We start from the raw sequence: 15,307 nt of genomic DNA on the forward strand, positions 1-15,307 counted from the left end.
CCTTGAGCTAAAGTGGTTCTCAACCATTGGGCCTCTATAGATTATTTTTTGAGACGTCAACTCCCAGAATTCCTGAACAACGAAGAAACTGGGACTTCTGGGAATTGAAGTCCAAAACAAGAGCTGCAGGCGCAAAGGTTGAGAACCACTGTAGCTCAAGACCTTGGAAGACCGGGGAGACCCCAAACTTTGGGCCTCACAAGCGTTTCGGAGCCCCAGGCAGCTTGGTAAATGGCCAGGGATTCTGGGACTTGAAGTCCAAAGCATCTGGAGGAGCAGAGTTTGGCAGTGCATGGGGGCCCTGACTAAATCCTCCTCCTCTTCCTACTACGATTATTATACTGCATGTTGTATATTATTTTATGATGAGCGTAAGATGTGCGTTGTTTTAGTATGTGCACATCTTCATTTTCCTTTTAAATTGATGTGTTTTAATTGATGTTTGTTAATTGCCTGCTGTTCCCCGCCTCAAACTGTGGGGAGAGGCAGGTAAGAAGAAAATAATAACAACAATTTAATCCGAGTATGAACTCTTATGAGTAGATTTTAATGATTTTATACTGCTGTATTTTAAATGTGGGCTTGTGTTTTTGTGTTTTGTATTTTAGTATGCTGCACCCTGCCTCGAGAAAAGGGAAATAAAAATCATCATTTGTCCAAGAGTGGTAGTGCCACCCTTAGCAAACTACAAATCCCAGGATTCCATAGGATGGAACTTTGGTGGCAGGGAAAGCTGGGTCAAGCTGTTATTTCCACAGGTGAATGCACTCGAAGAGCCAGCATGGTTTGAGGCTTGGAGTATGATTCTGGAAATCAGGGTTCAAACCTTGATTCATCCATGCAGACTGTAGGGGTGACCTTGGAAAAGTCACATTCTCTCAGCTTCAGGGGAAGGCAATGGCAAGGCTCCTCTGAACAAATCTTGTAAAGAAAACCCAGTGATAGGTTTGCCTTAGGGTCGGCATTAGTCAGAAACAACTGGAGCTGCATCTGCACTGCAGAATTAATCCAGTTTGATGCCACTTTAACTCCCTTGGGTCAATGCTATGGGATTATGGGAAGTGTAGCTTGTTGCAGCACCTAATCTGCAGTGCACATGCAGCCTCCAAGGCACATCACACACACTTTTCAAATAACAAAACCTTCTCGATATTGCAATCCAAAAGCTAGCATTTCAAGGAGAGAACAATCTTTCTCTGGCCTACTGGAAAAGTCAATGGGCTGTCTGGGTCTCCTCAATCCCACCAGTGGGGAGAGGCAGAACGAGAAGAGAGGAAACCCTGACTCTCCTCCCAGCTCCATAGCAATGCAGCCTTTCGAAGATCCGCTATAAGGACATACAGAGTACAGTCAGTCGTCCACATTTGTGGTTTTCACTTTTGCGGATTTGATAATTATGTTACCTCTAGCAATCTCTAGGTCCTCCAGCGTAACTCTCTGGTTACCTTTCATCAAAAGCTGCACTAGAGGACCTAGCGATTCCCCTTGAGAAGACTTCTCTGGGTATTTGTAGGTCCTCCAGTGCAATTCTATGGTCAACCTCTGGCAGATGTTGATGATAGTTACATGGAGAACTAGACTTCCTAGAGGTATTCTCTCAGCTAAAAATATAGTATTTTATTTATTTATGGTTTCCTCACTTTCACTTAACTCCAGTAAAAAAGGAGGGCTCACTGTACAGTATCATCCAAAATCCACAAGTGATACTTCTGTTGGGCAAACCAAAATGCACATTATCCATGTTGCAAGCTTTCCAAGCTCCACTGGCTTCTTCATCAGGCAAAGGGTTTAAAAATGACACAAACAGGTACTAACACAAACATTTCTTTTTATTCATCCCCACATTTGACCCCTAAATGAACTGAGGATTTATTGTCCAGTTGTATGCACTTAATGTTTGTATTAAATGTATTAAACTCTGCTTCCACACTACATTCCAATACTCATTCATACGGTTATCTACTCTCTGGCTGTAGGCAACATCCATCCTCCTGTCTTTGTCTTCCAAGCTGTACTTGCCACCTCATCTCCATACCCACAAGGCCTGGAATTTCAACTGACATTTTCACAGGCAACTGGCTTATATAGGTCTGTCTCTGGATTTTCCACTCCAAAACATGGCATCTGAGGAAGTGGGCTCAAGTCTAAGAAAGCTCACACTACTAGCTTTTCTTTTGGTTAATCTGAAAGGTGCTACAAAATCACTTTTGCTTGCTGATTTTCCAGACTTTTATGGCTATATCTTTGGATATTTGCATTGTTGTTTTAAGTATTATACTTAGGCTTGTTTTTGTTAAAAGTAGGCATAGAAATGCATTAACTTTAGGACCTTTGCTCATGTATTGAAGAGAGCCAGCGTGGTGTGGTTTGAGGATTGGGCTGACTTGAGACCAGGGTTCGAATCCCCATTTGCCCCATGGAAAGCCATGGACTACAATTCCCACCAGTACTAGCTAGTATCTCTAGGGCTGAGGAATGACAGGAGTTAACAATCCAGTGACTTCTGTTGGGGCTTGCCCACGCTTGTTCCAAAGAAAACATGGTAGCAAATGTAGTCAGTGCTATCCCTTTCTTATTAAGGGGTCACGACTGCTCCATTGTTAACATCTTGCCAAAACTAAATTTTGAACTTGGCCTGACTAGTCTGCTGAGGGCCCACCAGTGGGAGTAATATATTGTGGGAGGACATGGAAGAGGATCCTGTTTGCTGTGCCACTCCACTGGCAAATTGTTTCAAACTGTTTTGGTTTTATTTGTATGTCCCCTGAGATCCTATGAAAATAGGGCTTGATACAAATATTTTAATGAATAAAATTAAAATGTCCTTTTAAAAAAATATGCACAATAATTGAATATTCTAGAAACTTCCTTGTGTTGTTTTGCTCTCTTTTATTAGCTGCCTTTTGCCCTGTGTGATTTCTGTGTCAGTCTGAAGAAAGGAAGCACTGCTTTTTCTTAATGCTTTCTCTAGACTCCAACCCACTTCATTAGATGCATGGAGTGTGGCTGTAAATCACAAGTTAAGCATTGCACCATGGCAGTTAAAGTGATGTTAAATTGTATTATTTCTGCAGTGCAGATTAGACCTGTGTGACAAAAACTAAAATGGAAGGCTGGGTTAAATGCAGCAGTAGATGGCCTGTGTGAAAAGTTACTGGATTTGGTAAAGAATATGCTTTTTACTAAGGATAAGTAAACTTTGGCCCTTCAGACATTATTCCAAAAATCATATTTTTATTAAGGAACAAAATGAGAAGAGGAAAATAACTGCACACATCTGCATTGGTTGTGGCTTCTACCTTGGGTCATCTTAGAAAGGGTCCAGTTTGCTCATAGTATGTGACTGAGGCAGGCTTGTGCTTGGCTCCTGATAAGACAAAAATTCCCTCCCAACCAGCTGTCCATCATAGTTTATGTCAATTTTGCTTTATCATATGGTCAAAGATAGCAAGATCTGATTCTTTAAGATGCCAGCTCTGTATTCACAAAGATCAGGATTTTCCTCTTTTAGGGGTAGTGCTACCATACCAGTCAGTATAGTGCTGAGGAATGGCCGGTAGTGACTTGATGCCAAGTTTTGGCTCTGTGTGGCTAGCTGGACTCTTTGACAACAATTGTGTAGGGAGGAAAGCCAATGTGGACCAGAAAGCAAGCACTGCCCATCTGAAAAATAGCTTTGTCAATATGGATTAACTGGCACTTCCTCTGATCCTGTGAATCCAGCAAAATTCTCTAGATAATTTGGACGTCAGTTCTCAGAGTAAGGAAAAATTGTAGATGCAGTCTAAAACATCTGGAAGACCACAGGTATTCCTTTCTTTGGCCAGAGCTACCTTAGATAAGACCTGAGCTCCAATTTCAAACAGACTCTTAGCATTAGATTGGGTGAACACCTTGTAATGCTTTAGAAGTGGGATTTCAACTCCCACTAGGACAGCCAATGGTGATAGAAGCTGTAGAAGTCTTTTGGATACAGATACAGCTTTTTCTTTAAGATGGAATAATCCACACATTTCTGTATGTCATCATAAATGAAAATATTTAGATGTGATATTTAGCAAATAAAAATCCATTATAAAACTTAACTAAATGAAAAAGAATTATTAAATACCTCTACCAGCCTGTTGCTGCAACAAATATACATAAATACACACACACACACACAAACACACACACTCTATTGGTGGGGGGTGGAAACATGTCTCATGATTCTGAAAAAAACTGAATTCTTCTGTGTACAGTCTTAATATTGTCTTATCTGGGAATTGTCTTTAAAATGTGCACTAATATTTAATGGTCCTAGCATTGCCTGCCTTTTGGATTATAGCATGCAGTCTTCCAGAACTAAAAATCATATGGCTTCCAAAATGTTTAAGTAAATGGTACAACCTGCTGAAAAGCAAACAAGTCAGGTTTTGACTTGGATGTGTATTTCACATTAATATTTCCTTAATATTACAGAACAAAATGGCAAAACTTCATAGTCAAAGGTGAGACTTCAATTGTGTCAATTTTATTCACAGTGTAGAAGTTATTATCGTCATATGAAATTGAAACACACATAAATATACAGCACAGAAGACCAAGGGAGTTCTAACAATACTTTGCTCAAATGTGACCATTTCCAAAGGGCTCTAAGGCGCACTTCTTGCTCCCGTATAAGCAGAGGCTTTCTTTTTGGCTTAAATGCTAGGGCTGCTTTGTATCCACACTTGGCAAGCATATTCACAGCTGCCTGCTGTTTGCATTTACAGGAAAGCCTCCAATTATACAACAGTCCTGTGTATGCAAAGCAAATTTTAATGTTATGGAAAAGGCTTACACAGAAACCTGCTGAAAACGTAATAAATTATGTTTAAACTGCATTCCATTTTTTATTTCCTTGCAGTTTTTGTTCATGGAACAGAAATTTATTTTGCTATGTAATAAAATAATTGAAAGTATTCCATGAGGAAAATCATCATAATTTGGGACATTATCCCATTTATCACACAAAATCAAAATGTTCCAACTAAAAAGGGAAAATACAAATGGTTATGTGTCATTCCACGAAGCTGAAAAGCTGATTCTAGGAACTGGGCCTGTGCACAAGAACCATAGAGTTCATGGATATCACCAATAACCTACAGGGAAGGGCTTATATTCAGCCCTCCCTCATCATTCTCTGACAACAGTGTTCCAGAGCTTCTACCTTGTGGTTCATCATGCAGGGCTAGCTCTTGGAAAGATTTTTTTTCCTGCTTGGGAAACAACTACTGCAACCATTTGTGCACACACGTCTCGCCAGTGGATCAGGGCAAAGACCACAAAACAACATTAATAGCTAGGCAACAAGTCAAATTGCAAACTGTATTGCTGTTGCAAAAACATGACCTTTACATGTATGTCCTGCTTATGAATATAACTGTGAGCATCAGTATTCCAAAATAGTTAACAATTGTCCTGTTAAAAACAAACAAGGTACTAGAAAAATATAAAAAATAGTTAAAATGTACATGTTTATACTGTTTTCCCCATCTGAACATGCATATATGAAAACAAAATATACTGAATATAGAAACATACTAAGACAAACTGGAAAAGAGTCCTTGGGTGAGCACAGTCAAGTTCTATTTGGTCTTGAAAGTGTTTTCAGGATTCAAAGTTTCATTTCAGTTAAGGAAACCAAGTGAGAGTCTGCTTACACAAGTTTTCTTGTTCCACATGAACCCTGCAGAGCAGTCAAGAAGCAATTAGGAAACAATAAGTTCATGGAAGCGATTCTCATCAGAGATCCCAAGAAAATCCTACATGTCCTTGACCAGCAATCTTTAAGAATATCAGTTGTCTCCTCAAGTAAGAAAACAGTGTTTAATGCAGGTCTTCATTTTAGGCTTCTCACGATTTCTAGTTAAGAAATGACATCATGGGTTTCACTGTTTGGTCTTTGCCGTATAGTCAGCGGAGGCAGTGGCTTCCCATAGAAATCTTAGTATGCACATCAGAAAAGAAATAGTGTTAACATACATGACATTAAGTAGCTATTTGAGCAACAGCAAAAATAGCGCAGAACCGGCTGCTGATTTAAATGTGGAAATATTTGTAGGCTACATGTAATAATATTTTAATGAGAATCTCAGGGCAAAATGTGTAATACCACAAAGTTGTACTTTTGCCAGATTTAGGGTGAAATTTTCTGCAACTTCTTCCAATGATATTACTGTTTTGTAATGGGAATTCCTTAATAAGTCAAATGATTTACACCTGAATCAACTACAGATACTCTACCCCAACTGCAACAGCTAATACAAGAAGAATGGTGTGCCTAGATTTACCCATACATACTTGACTATAAGTCGACCTCATGTATAAATCAAGAGCCAGTTTTGGGGCCAGAATTATGGATTTTGATATGGCCCATGGATAAGTCGAGGGTAAAACTTAGGGGCATGCAACAATGAATCACAATGGATCTAAAGGATGGAGCAAGGAAAACAATGTCAAAGAATTTACAAGATTCCAGCAGGCATAACTGTTTGTGCTCACACTAAAGCCTGAATGGATGAGAAAGCAGAGGAGGGTCAGTGCTTCCAGGACAGATTTCACTCTTGCCTTTCACCAGGGGATAGTTCATTTTTTGATAAAAATTAGTGCAGTATTTACATTGACCCATGGATAAGTCGACTCAGGGTTTTCAGGTCAATTTTTTGACTAAAATTTCTAGACTTATGGTAGAAGGTCTCAGCAGAAAATCATAACAGATACAATAGATAATAAATAAGTGTGAGCAATTGCAATATGAAGGAGAGGACAAAAATCTTAAATTTGCCTAAATCCAAATGGATGGAGTGCTATGTTGTTCTGATCAAGTTACACACATATATATACTTCAACCTGTATCTGCCACCATTATCACCTTCTACTTCATGGACAGAAGAATGAAACTCATATTGAAGCAATAGATTGAGAAAACATTTCAGGAGCCACATTTATCCTCTCCTCTTAATTCCCCCCCCCCCCATTATTACAGAACAGCAGCAAACCATATCCCATGATATCCTTGATAGTCATGTGGTGCTAGCACTGAAGATGTTTGTACTCTACAGAATCAATTATTTGGACAACTTTTCAAGACAATGCAATGTGCTTCATAACATAAACAGGATCTTGGAAGAGGAAAATGACACACACACACACACACATGCATGCATACACTCCATACTACTGTTAGGAGAAGCAAAACATCCATCTTCAAACAAACACTTGGAAAAAGAGGAGCATACATATATTCGCAAGCTTAATACATGCAGCATTATGAAGTTTCAAAAAGAAAAAAAATGCTTGCGTGCTCAGCAGAAAGCAGAGCACAGGAAGAGCCAATGCAAGCTGTTTTTAAGATCTTTCTAATTGTCAGCAGCACTGAAAACAGATCTCAAGCCATATATACACCAACACTCCAAATTTTGCTTTAATTTGTGAAAATGATTTCAGGATAGTTAAAAGTATTTTTTATAAGACAACTCTTGTCTGTAAATATAACAGACATGACATAAAACCATTGTAGTGAGAAAAGCTAATAAATTAAATCTATTCCAGGATGCTAAGGATTTCCTTAATCATTTGCTATATAATTTATAAAATATATACATGAACCCATTTAACCCATTTAATATTTTAACTAACTAATACAATTACATTGCTATATAAAGCCCAAATCTTTTCATAAAAGAAGTACAGAGTTATGAAGTATTTCAGCCTCCTGGTCTGTCATTTTCCAACAAAATGCAGACCAGAATTCAAGGAACTCATGGTAAATTGATAAACATCATTAACTATATTCCTTGAGTCAATATGGAAAATCCAAGTAGTAATAGGTAATATTCATTCATAGTTCAGTGGATTCATTAGCCTGAGCTACAATGGACAATCAGGAATATTTTTGCACTATCTTATTTTTTATAGGGGAAAGTAAGGAATAATAGACATTCTCCCCAAAGGCAGGTACAGTATCTTCTGAATCCCATCCTCATCCTCAAGCCACACATCAGGGTGCCTTGTTATGAAAAAGGAGGAATGTAATTGTGCAACACAAGCCCTCCCCTTTCCTCCCTACCTCTTTTGTTCTGCCTTTTCTTTTGCTTTCTTCTTTCTAAACTCCTTAAAAAGAAAGATCGGTTTTATTATACACATTTATCTAATAGTGCTTTGTTACAATATATATTCGTGTTTACCATCACAATTACTGTATATACTCGACTATAAATCGACCTCATGTATAAGTTGAGGGCAGGTTTTGGGCCCAAAATTATGGATTTTGATATGACCTGTGGATAAGTTGAGGGTAAAACTTAGGCTCATATAATGAAGGAATTATACAAAATTCCAGCAGGGATAACTATTTGTGCCCGTACTAAAGGCTGGATGGACGAGAGAGTAGAAGGGGGCTAGAGCTTCCAGGGCAGATTAAACTCTTGCCTTTCAACAGGGTATGGTTGTGTGTGTGTGTGTGTGTGTGTGTGTGTGTGTGATTTAAAGTACAATACTTACATTGGCCCGTGAATAAGTCGACTCAGGTTTTTTGGGTCAATCTTTTAACCTAAATTTCTAGACTTATACATGAGTATATAGAGTATTCTCTGAAAAATTGTTCTTATTATTTTAACATAGTCAACATTTATGTGAAGGAAGCTGCTTTCATGTTTTGCATCCATCTAGCCCAGCATTTTATATTCAGATGGCAGCTCAAATGTGGGATTTTCTCATCTCATAGCTGCCTTGAGTCCCTGTACTGGGAGGAAGGTAGGATAAAAATAAATAGAATAATAATAATAATAATAATAATAATAATATCCTTCTCAGATCCTTTAGCTAGAAATTCAACATGAGATTTCATACAGGCAAAGTATGTGCTCCACCCACTGACCTATGAGCTTCCCCACTTAGAAAGCTTGTTAAAGCAATTTTTCCATGCTGCAGTACAAAAGCATGTATATGCCTTGCAAAGGTCTTTCCTCCTACTAGCTATTTGTGAATAAGGAGAATCACTGTGGATAACACTGTATCAGGAGCCTCCTACACTTTAAAACAAAATTATTTGCATGTACAGTCCGCCCTCCGTATACGCAGGGTTGCCATCTGCAGATTTGAACATACGCGGATGGCAAGCCCACGGGGGGAGTAGCGTTGGCAGAGGAGGAGGAGAAGGAGGGAGAAGGAGAATGAGGAAGTGCTCAGGAGGAAGAGGAGGAAGAAAAGGAGGATAAGTGGTGGCAGGGCAATAGAGAGGGGTAAGATGAGGAGGAGAAAGTGGAGAATGTAGGCAAGAAAAGGAGGAGGGAGAAGAAGGAGGAAGAGCAGAGAGGAGGAGGAAGGAAAAAGAGGAGGAAGAGCTGAGAAAAGGAGAAGGAGGAAGGAAAAGGAGGACGAGCGACGCCAGCACGACAGAGGGGGCAAGAGGAGCAGGAGGAAGGCAGAGGAGGCGGGGTGGGCTGGGCTGTGAGTGACCTCCTGGAACTGAGGAGCAGCAGGCGCGGGGAGGCTTCATGAAGCCAGCAGAAGCATAGGGATGAGGAAGGCAGGCAGCTCCTTCAGGATCCAGGCACCTCCCCCCACTGTGCCTGTTCTTGACAAAGGCTCCTTTCTCCTTGTGTGGATGGGGCTGGGGCTGGGGCTGTTCCACCATCAGGTACCTCTGCAGGTGTGGAGGAAGTGGGGAGAGGAGGAAGAGAGGGGGAGGAAGAAGAAGAAAAGGAGAGTGAGCAGCAGCAGGGCAACAGAGGGGGAAAGAGGAGGAGAAGGAAGGAGAAGTAGCTGGGAAAGAGAAGGAGGAGGAGGGGAAAGAGCCACAGCAGCGGAGACAGGGGAAGAAGAGGGGGAGGAGGGGGGAGGAGGCAGGGAAAAGGAGGAAGAAGAGGTATTCCCTTGCTGCCTGCCACAGTGAGAATAGCAAGGTTGGTATCGGGGAGGGGGTGAGGCCATGCCACCATTGAGTTCTATGGGAGTTGAGCATTCACAGATTTTGGTATCTGCGGGGGGTCTGGAATGGAAACCCTGCAGATACCAAGGGCCCACTGTACTATACTAGATTTAGAGGTTTGTTTTTTTAAAAAAGTGTGGTTCAGTTGATATATAGACTCATTACTGCACTTAACCATTAATTGTACATATTTCAAAATATCTAGTTATGGGCCAAGCAACACAAAGGTTTCTCTAATCTTCCTAAGACATTTAGATTTTTTATCTACATTTCACTTTGTAGAATTTAGCAGCTGATTTACCTTTAGGGTTTTATCAATATTTACGGAAAGCTGACAGTATGAAACCTCTAGTTTACTACTGAACTGACCAAACTAAGCCTTTTATAAAGTAATATATGGAATGGGATCTGTTACCACCATGGAGCTGTTTAAATTATAAATGATGATACAGGGGCATACCAATGAGCAATTATCAATATTGAAGCAAATAGAATAAGGCAACAAACAAGACAGAGAATGCACATTGCTTTAAAAGACAATGAAAAAGCATGTATCTTTTTAGAAACATAAAAAATGCCATTAAAGCAGTGCAAGATTAGCTGCAATGAAAGAAAGAAGCCAACATGCAAAATGGAATAGATTTCTGAGGACAAACAGAGAACTGTGATTGCCTCTGAAATTACCATTATGACGCATTTCACCAAGAGGTTCAAGTTTTCGAATTCTGTGAACTTTGGGAGTTTCCCATCCAACTACAGGAAAAAATATATGTATCAAATACCAACACCACAGCGTCAACCACGGATGAAAATATCCAGGCTTATGGGAGAAATTCACAAAATATAAGAAACTGAACTGAAAAATCTGTTAAGAAAAGCAGTTACTCTATATCAGTTTATAGGGTTACTAAGGCCCTGTACACACTGCCCATTAAGGCTGGCATGGGGGCAGAGTAGGGGTTTAGTATCCTCACAAAGCATGCCTGACTCGGCCCCCCAGGGCGCCCTGATGCTGTGCGCTGCTCCACACGGTGTGGAGCTGCAGCAACGCAGCTATGCCGCCCTTTCGAGGGTGCAAAAACGAGCCTTTTTTGTGGCTCCTTTCTGAGCCCTCAAAAGGCCGGATTGGGGCCATGGCATGAGGTTGTCATGGCCCCAATCTGACTAGGAAAGGGGTGGTGTCCTGCTGCCCCTTCAAAGTTCTGTTTTCAACAATGGCATACCATTTGGCTGAGATCCTGCACTGGGAGATGAAGCTATGTCTCCTGATACTATCCCACAAAATCTTTTAACCAGTGTAACCCTCAACACGGCAGTAGCTTGACATGTGGCAACAGGTATCTGCAGGGACTTCCCCTGTAGATGCCTGTCACAGTATATCCAGCAACAGGAAAAGAACTACAAGTGCCCCTATTCATCTTCAGCAGTCTATAAGCAACATAGAAACGGCTATGTTTGGGGTGGGGAGGGTGCACTACGGTAATTAGATTTGGGGACATTCTATGTTCCTGCTACACAATGACCACGAATTGCAGTGGTATGAGTCAGATTTATACCTTTGTAATTCATAAATAGGATGCCAGCTGTTTCTTTCCAACATATGCTTATCAACCAGTAATTAATTTTATTACATGCCACCAAGATGAGGCCCAGCCTGGTGCATTGATTTGAACGTTGGATTATACCTCTGGAGACGAGAGTTCAAATCCCTACTCAGCCATGGAAACCTGCTAGGTGACCTTGGGCAAGTCACACTCTCAGCCTCAAAGGAAGGCAAAGGCAATCCCCCTCTGAAGAAATCTTTCCAAGAAAACCTTGGCTCAGGGTTACTCTAAATTGGAAACAACTTGAAGGCATACAACAACAACAACAACAACAACAACAACAACAACAACAAAGGTTCTATCACTTTGATAAAGAAAAAAAAAAGAGTTGTGGTCTCTTAGCATGGTTCCCTATGTTATTAGAGCTTTCTCACATGTTCCTTCTGTTGCTTTTTGATACTAAATCAGGTGAAATGAGATGTAAAAAGCCCCCTGGACATAGCATATGTCTCTAGACACACTTAGTTGGTAGTAAGACTGCTTGATATAAGTTAACCATACAGTATCTTTCATTAAACATGCAGACGACAGTACCATTAGTGGAATGTTTTGAAAATTGATCAATATCACTTCAGTATATTTATTGGCCAAAAAGCAAGTTACAAATGAGATGAGAAATGAGCTTCTACACAAATATTATGAGATGGCCAATTCTCCTGCTCAGCAGGTATTTCCTCATTATTACATGGAGTACTGCTCTTGAAGGCTCACTGTTTTTGTATTTAATTGGCTTGAAACATTAATTTTCATTTAAAAATCTACATAAAAGCTGTTTTCCCTTCACTGACTTTTTAAAAGGAATACTTGTTGAACTCCCTCCATTCAGAAATAGGTTTGACTCCTGAAATAAGTGTACCTATAAATTGTGATAGGTTGATACTTCATATCATTTAAGATCTGAAGGGGATCAAGATCTGTAAAACAATGATTATGAAGGACAAGAGTTAACTACTAAACCTGAATTGTTAGCAAAAGCAGCAATTAATAGATAACTGGGCATTCACTGTATTTTCTCTTTGAACATAATCTACATCCCTGACATGTTGACCTACTTTGGTCACAGCTCTGATCCAAACACTCAGGAACTGCAGTCTTTCTGAGTAAACCTTATAAACTGAAGGGCTGTACATACTGTTCCTAAGGGGTGGCCTGCAGCCACCTCTTTCTTAGCCAGATTGGGGCCACGGTAACTGCACACTGTGGCCCCAATCTAGCCTTTCCATGGCACAAAAAGCAGCTCCTTTCTTCGCTGCAGAAAGGGCGCCATAGCTGCTGGCGCTGTGACTTTTCTGCACTCCTCTGACACTGCATCATCTGTATGCAGTGCCAGAGGAGCGCTGTGACACTGCCTGCTATGTAGTGGGGTACGTGGCGTCACACTGGCTTGGAGAAGAGTCAGAGCTTGAGTCATGCAGAAGCCATGTCCCCACTCCAAGCCCCCACTTTGTACAGCCTGTGAGTCAACTGCCGTAAGATAGCTACTTAAAAGAAGTCAAGCAAGACTAGCTTAAAATTTTAAAGATATCTCATCAATGAATAAAATATTATTTAAATCTAAAGATTCAGTGGTAACTGAGTGAGGAGGTAAGTCTTTTATGGGTTTTAGTTCAAATTTTAAAGGGATCAAAGATTGTAGAGAATAATTCATTTATAACAGAAATTGCTAATTCTAGTACATTCACCTTCTTTAGTGCCTCTAGGGAATAAATATCATATACAACACATCTTTCTGAGTACACTTAAAAGTTTTGAACACAATCTATACTAGCAGAAATATACGTATTTCCCTGTTTACAAGACAATTCAGAAACAGCAAGTTTATATTTAAATATTTATGTTATGAATTAAGTCATGTCAAATATATTTTTGTACAACCTTAAGAACATGTTTTCCTACAGTTGTTAGAAATGACTATGCTAGCATTTACAATAATGTTTTACTCACCTGGTGCAAGAGGTGTTACTGGTGTAGGCTGTGGGGATATGGTCTCTTCTGCACTGACCGGCTCTACTCGGTGACTCCTTTTCAATTTCAGTTTCTTTGCTTTCTTTTTACTGTTCTCTACAGAAAACATAAACAGGAATAGTCATTTTATTATTTCATTTATGAATTTGTATATTTTGTGTATGTTTATATTAAGATTTTTACCCCCCCCCTTTTTTTTTCTTCTCCAAAAAAATAAAATAAAATAAATATGGAGATGCTCAAAGTAGCTTTGTTCTTGCTGATGCCTCCTTCAAGTAATTTCTGACTTAGATGAACCTGTCATGGGGTTCTCTTGGCAAGTTTTGTTCAGAGGGGTTTGACACTGCCTTCCTCTAAAGTGTAATTTGCCCAAGGCCAACCAGTGGGTTTCCATGGCCAAGCAGGGATTTGAACCCTGGTGTCCTGGAGAAATAGACCGATACTCAAACCACTACCCCACACTATCTTGCTATTTCAAAATAGCTTACAGAATATTAAAAACATGAAAAATAGTATTTAAAATACATTAGCAACAAATTAAAAGCAGCAGCAAACAAACACACAGCAGAAGAAGTAAATGCAAGAACATTTTGAAGATGGTTGGTAAGTCAAGCTGGTACTTACAGATCCCTAAGTTCTGGTCATCAACTACAACCCACCTGTTCCTGGATTTAAGGTGGCATTATCACCAGAGTCAAGACTCTCTGACACTTGTTGGTCATTCTCATCTTCATGTTCTAACCGTTGTGTGAGTGCAGATTTATATTTTTCTACCAATCTGCAGTCATTTGACTGTTGGCTAATGAGGCTTTGACTATCCATTTGGTCCTGATCTGTTTTTGGTTTTAAAGCGAGGGCTTCCTTTTCATTCTCTTCCCGCTGCCTTTTCTTTTCTTTTTCAATTTTCTTTTCATTCTGTCAGAGCACATAAAAATGCAGTTTTACCAAAGCAACAGAACAGACCTGGGTTTGTATATGTGGGAATTATTAGAGAGGATATTATACAAGGATTTATGAAATACATTTGACATATTAAACATTTTACAATTTTTAACAAATCATTGTAATCATTTTAATGCCTTTATGTCATATACTGAGCTCATTCAACACAAGTAACACACAAATATGTTGGGGGGGGGGGTATGAGATGCGCACACACACACAGACTCTACACAAACCTGGGATTTGGATCCAGCCTCCCCACTATGATAAATCAGTGATAGAAAATGAATAAAACCTCAGATATGGATCATTTAATCTTTTAAACAGTATTTTAGTTTCTCTGCTAAGAAAAAAAACCTGTTACACACAGATTTACATTTTAACTGTTTTTAAATTCAGACGTTAAGCTGTACAAATATTTTCAGCGGCCCCATCTTAGATATCTACATATAAACAGAGATTACTGGGTGATTCCATCCAAACTCACTGCATATAATGTACACAGAATATGTAATATATCATTTTCTGTGCTGGGAATACATTCACATTGTACCCCCTCCCCCACCAAATATATGAGCATTAAAGAAGTTGAACTAGAAAGTATGAAGATGCAAAGCCTGTTCTAAATAAAAATAGCTTAAGAATCATATAGTAAGCCACTTACCGCTTATACTCAACTATATGTCAAGCCCATATATAAGTTGAGGGCAAATTTTGATGACCCATGGATAAGTCGAGGGTAAAGCTTAGAGGCATGTAATGAAAGATGTAAAGGACAAAGCAAAGGAAAACAATGCCAAAGAACTTAAAAAATTAAAGCAGGCATAACTATTTGTGCTCA

At 39.6% G+C, this 15,307-nt stretch overlaps 1 protein-coding gene and 1 long non-coding RNA gene across 6 annotated transcripts in view; one reads left to right on the plus strand and one right to left on the minus strand.

Moving 5' to 3' along the window:
- The first annotated feature begins 110 nt into the window (after positions 1 to 110).
- On the plus strand, positions 111 to 2,831 carry LOC121917229. The gene is made up of 3 exons (XR_006100988.1): positions 111 to 227; positions 609 to 758; positions 1,977 to 2,831. It is a non-coding gene; the product is annotated as an uncharacterized LOC121917229 (long non-coding RNA).
- Positions 2,832 to 5,389: 2,558 nt separating this feature from the next.
- LOC121917230 (ADP-ribosylation factor-like protein 13B) overlaps positions 5,390 to 15,307 on the minus strand; it is a 63,321-nt gene continuing 53,403 nt past the window's right edge. For 2 of the 5 annotated variants that reach the window (XM_042442983.1, XM_042442988.1), the window contains 4 exons: positions 14,184 to 14,439; positions 13,504 to 13,620; positions 10,640 to 10,708; positions 5,390 to 5,967 (listed from right to left, as the gene is read on the minus strand). In XM_042442983.1, coding sequence (XP_042298917.1) covers positions 5,891 to 5,967; positions 10,640 to 10,708; positions 13,504 to 13,620; positions 14,184 to 14,439 — 519 coding nt within the window. In that variant the 3' untranslated portion in view covers positions 5,390 to 5,890. Of the gene's footprint in view, positions 5,968 to 8,092; positions 8,137 to 10,639; positions 10,709 to 13,503; positions 13,621 to 14,183; positions 14,440 to 15,307 lie in introns of all 5 variants that reach the window. The other 3 variants (XM_042442984.1, XM_042442987.1, XM_042442985.1) reach the window with 3 other exon arrangements.

The sequence above is a fragment of the Sceloporus undulatus genome, unplaced genomic scaffold (assembly GCF_019175285.1).
Source record: "Sceloporus undulatus isolate JIND9_A2432 ecotype Alabama unplaced genomic scaffold, SceUnd_v1.1 scaffold_13, whole genome shotgun sequence".
Taxonomy (NCBI): Eukaryota; Metazoa; Chordata; class Lepidosauria; order Squamata; family Phrynosomatidae; genus Sceloporus; species Sceloporus undulatus.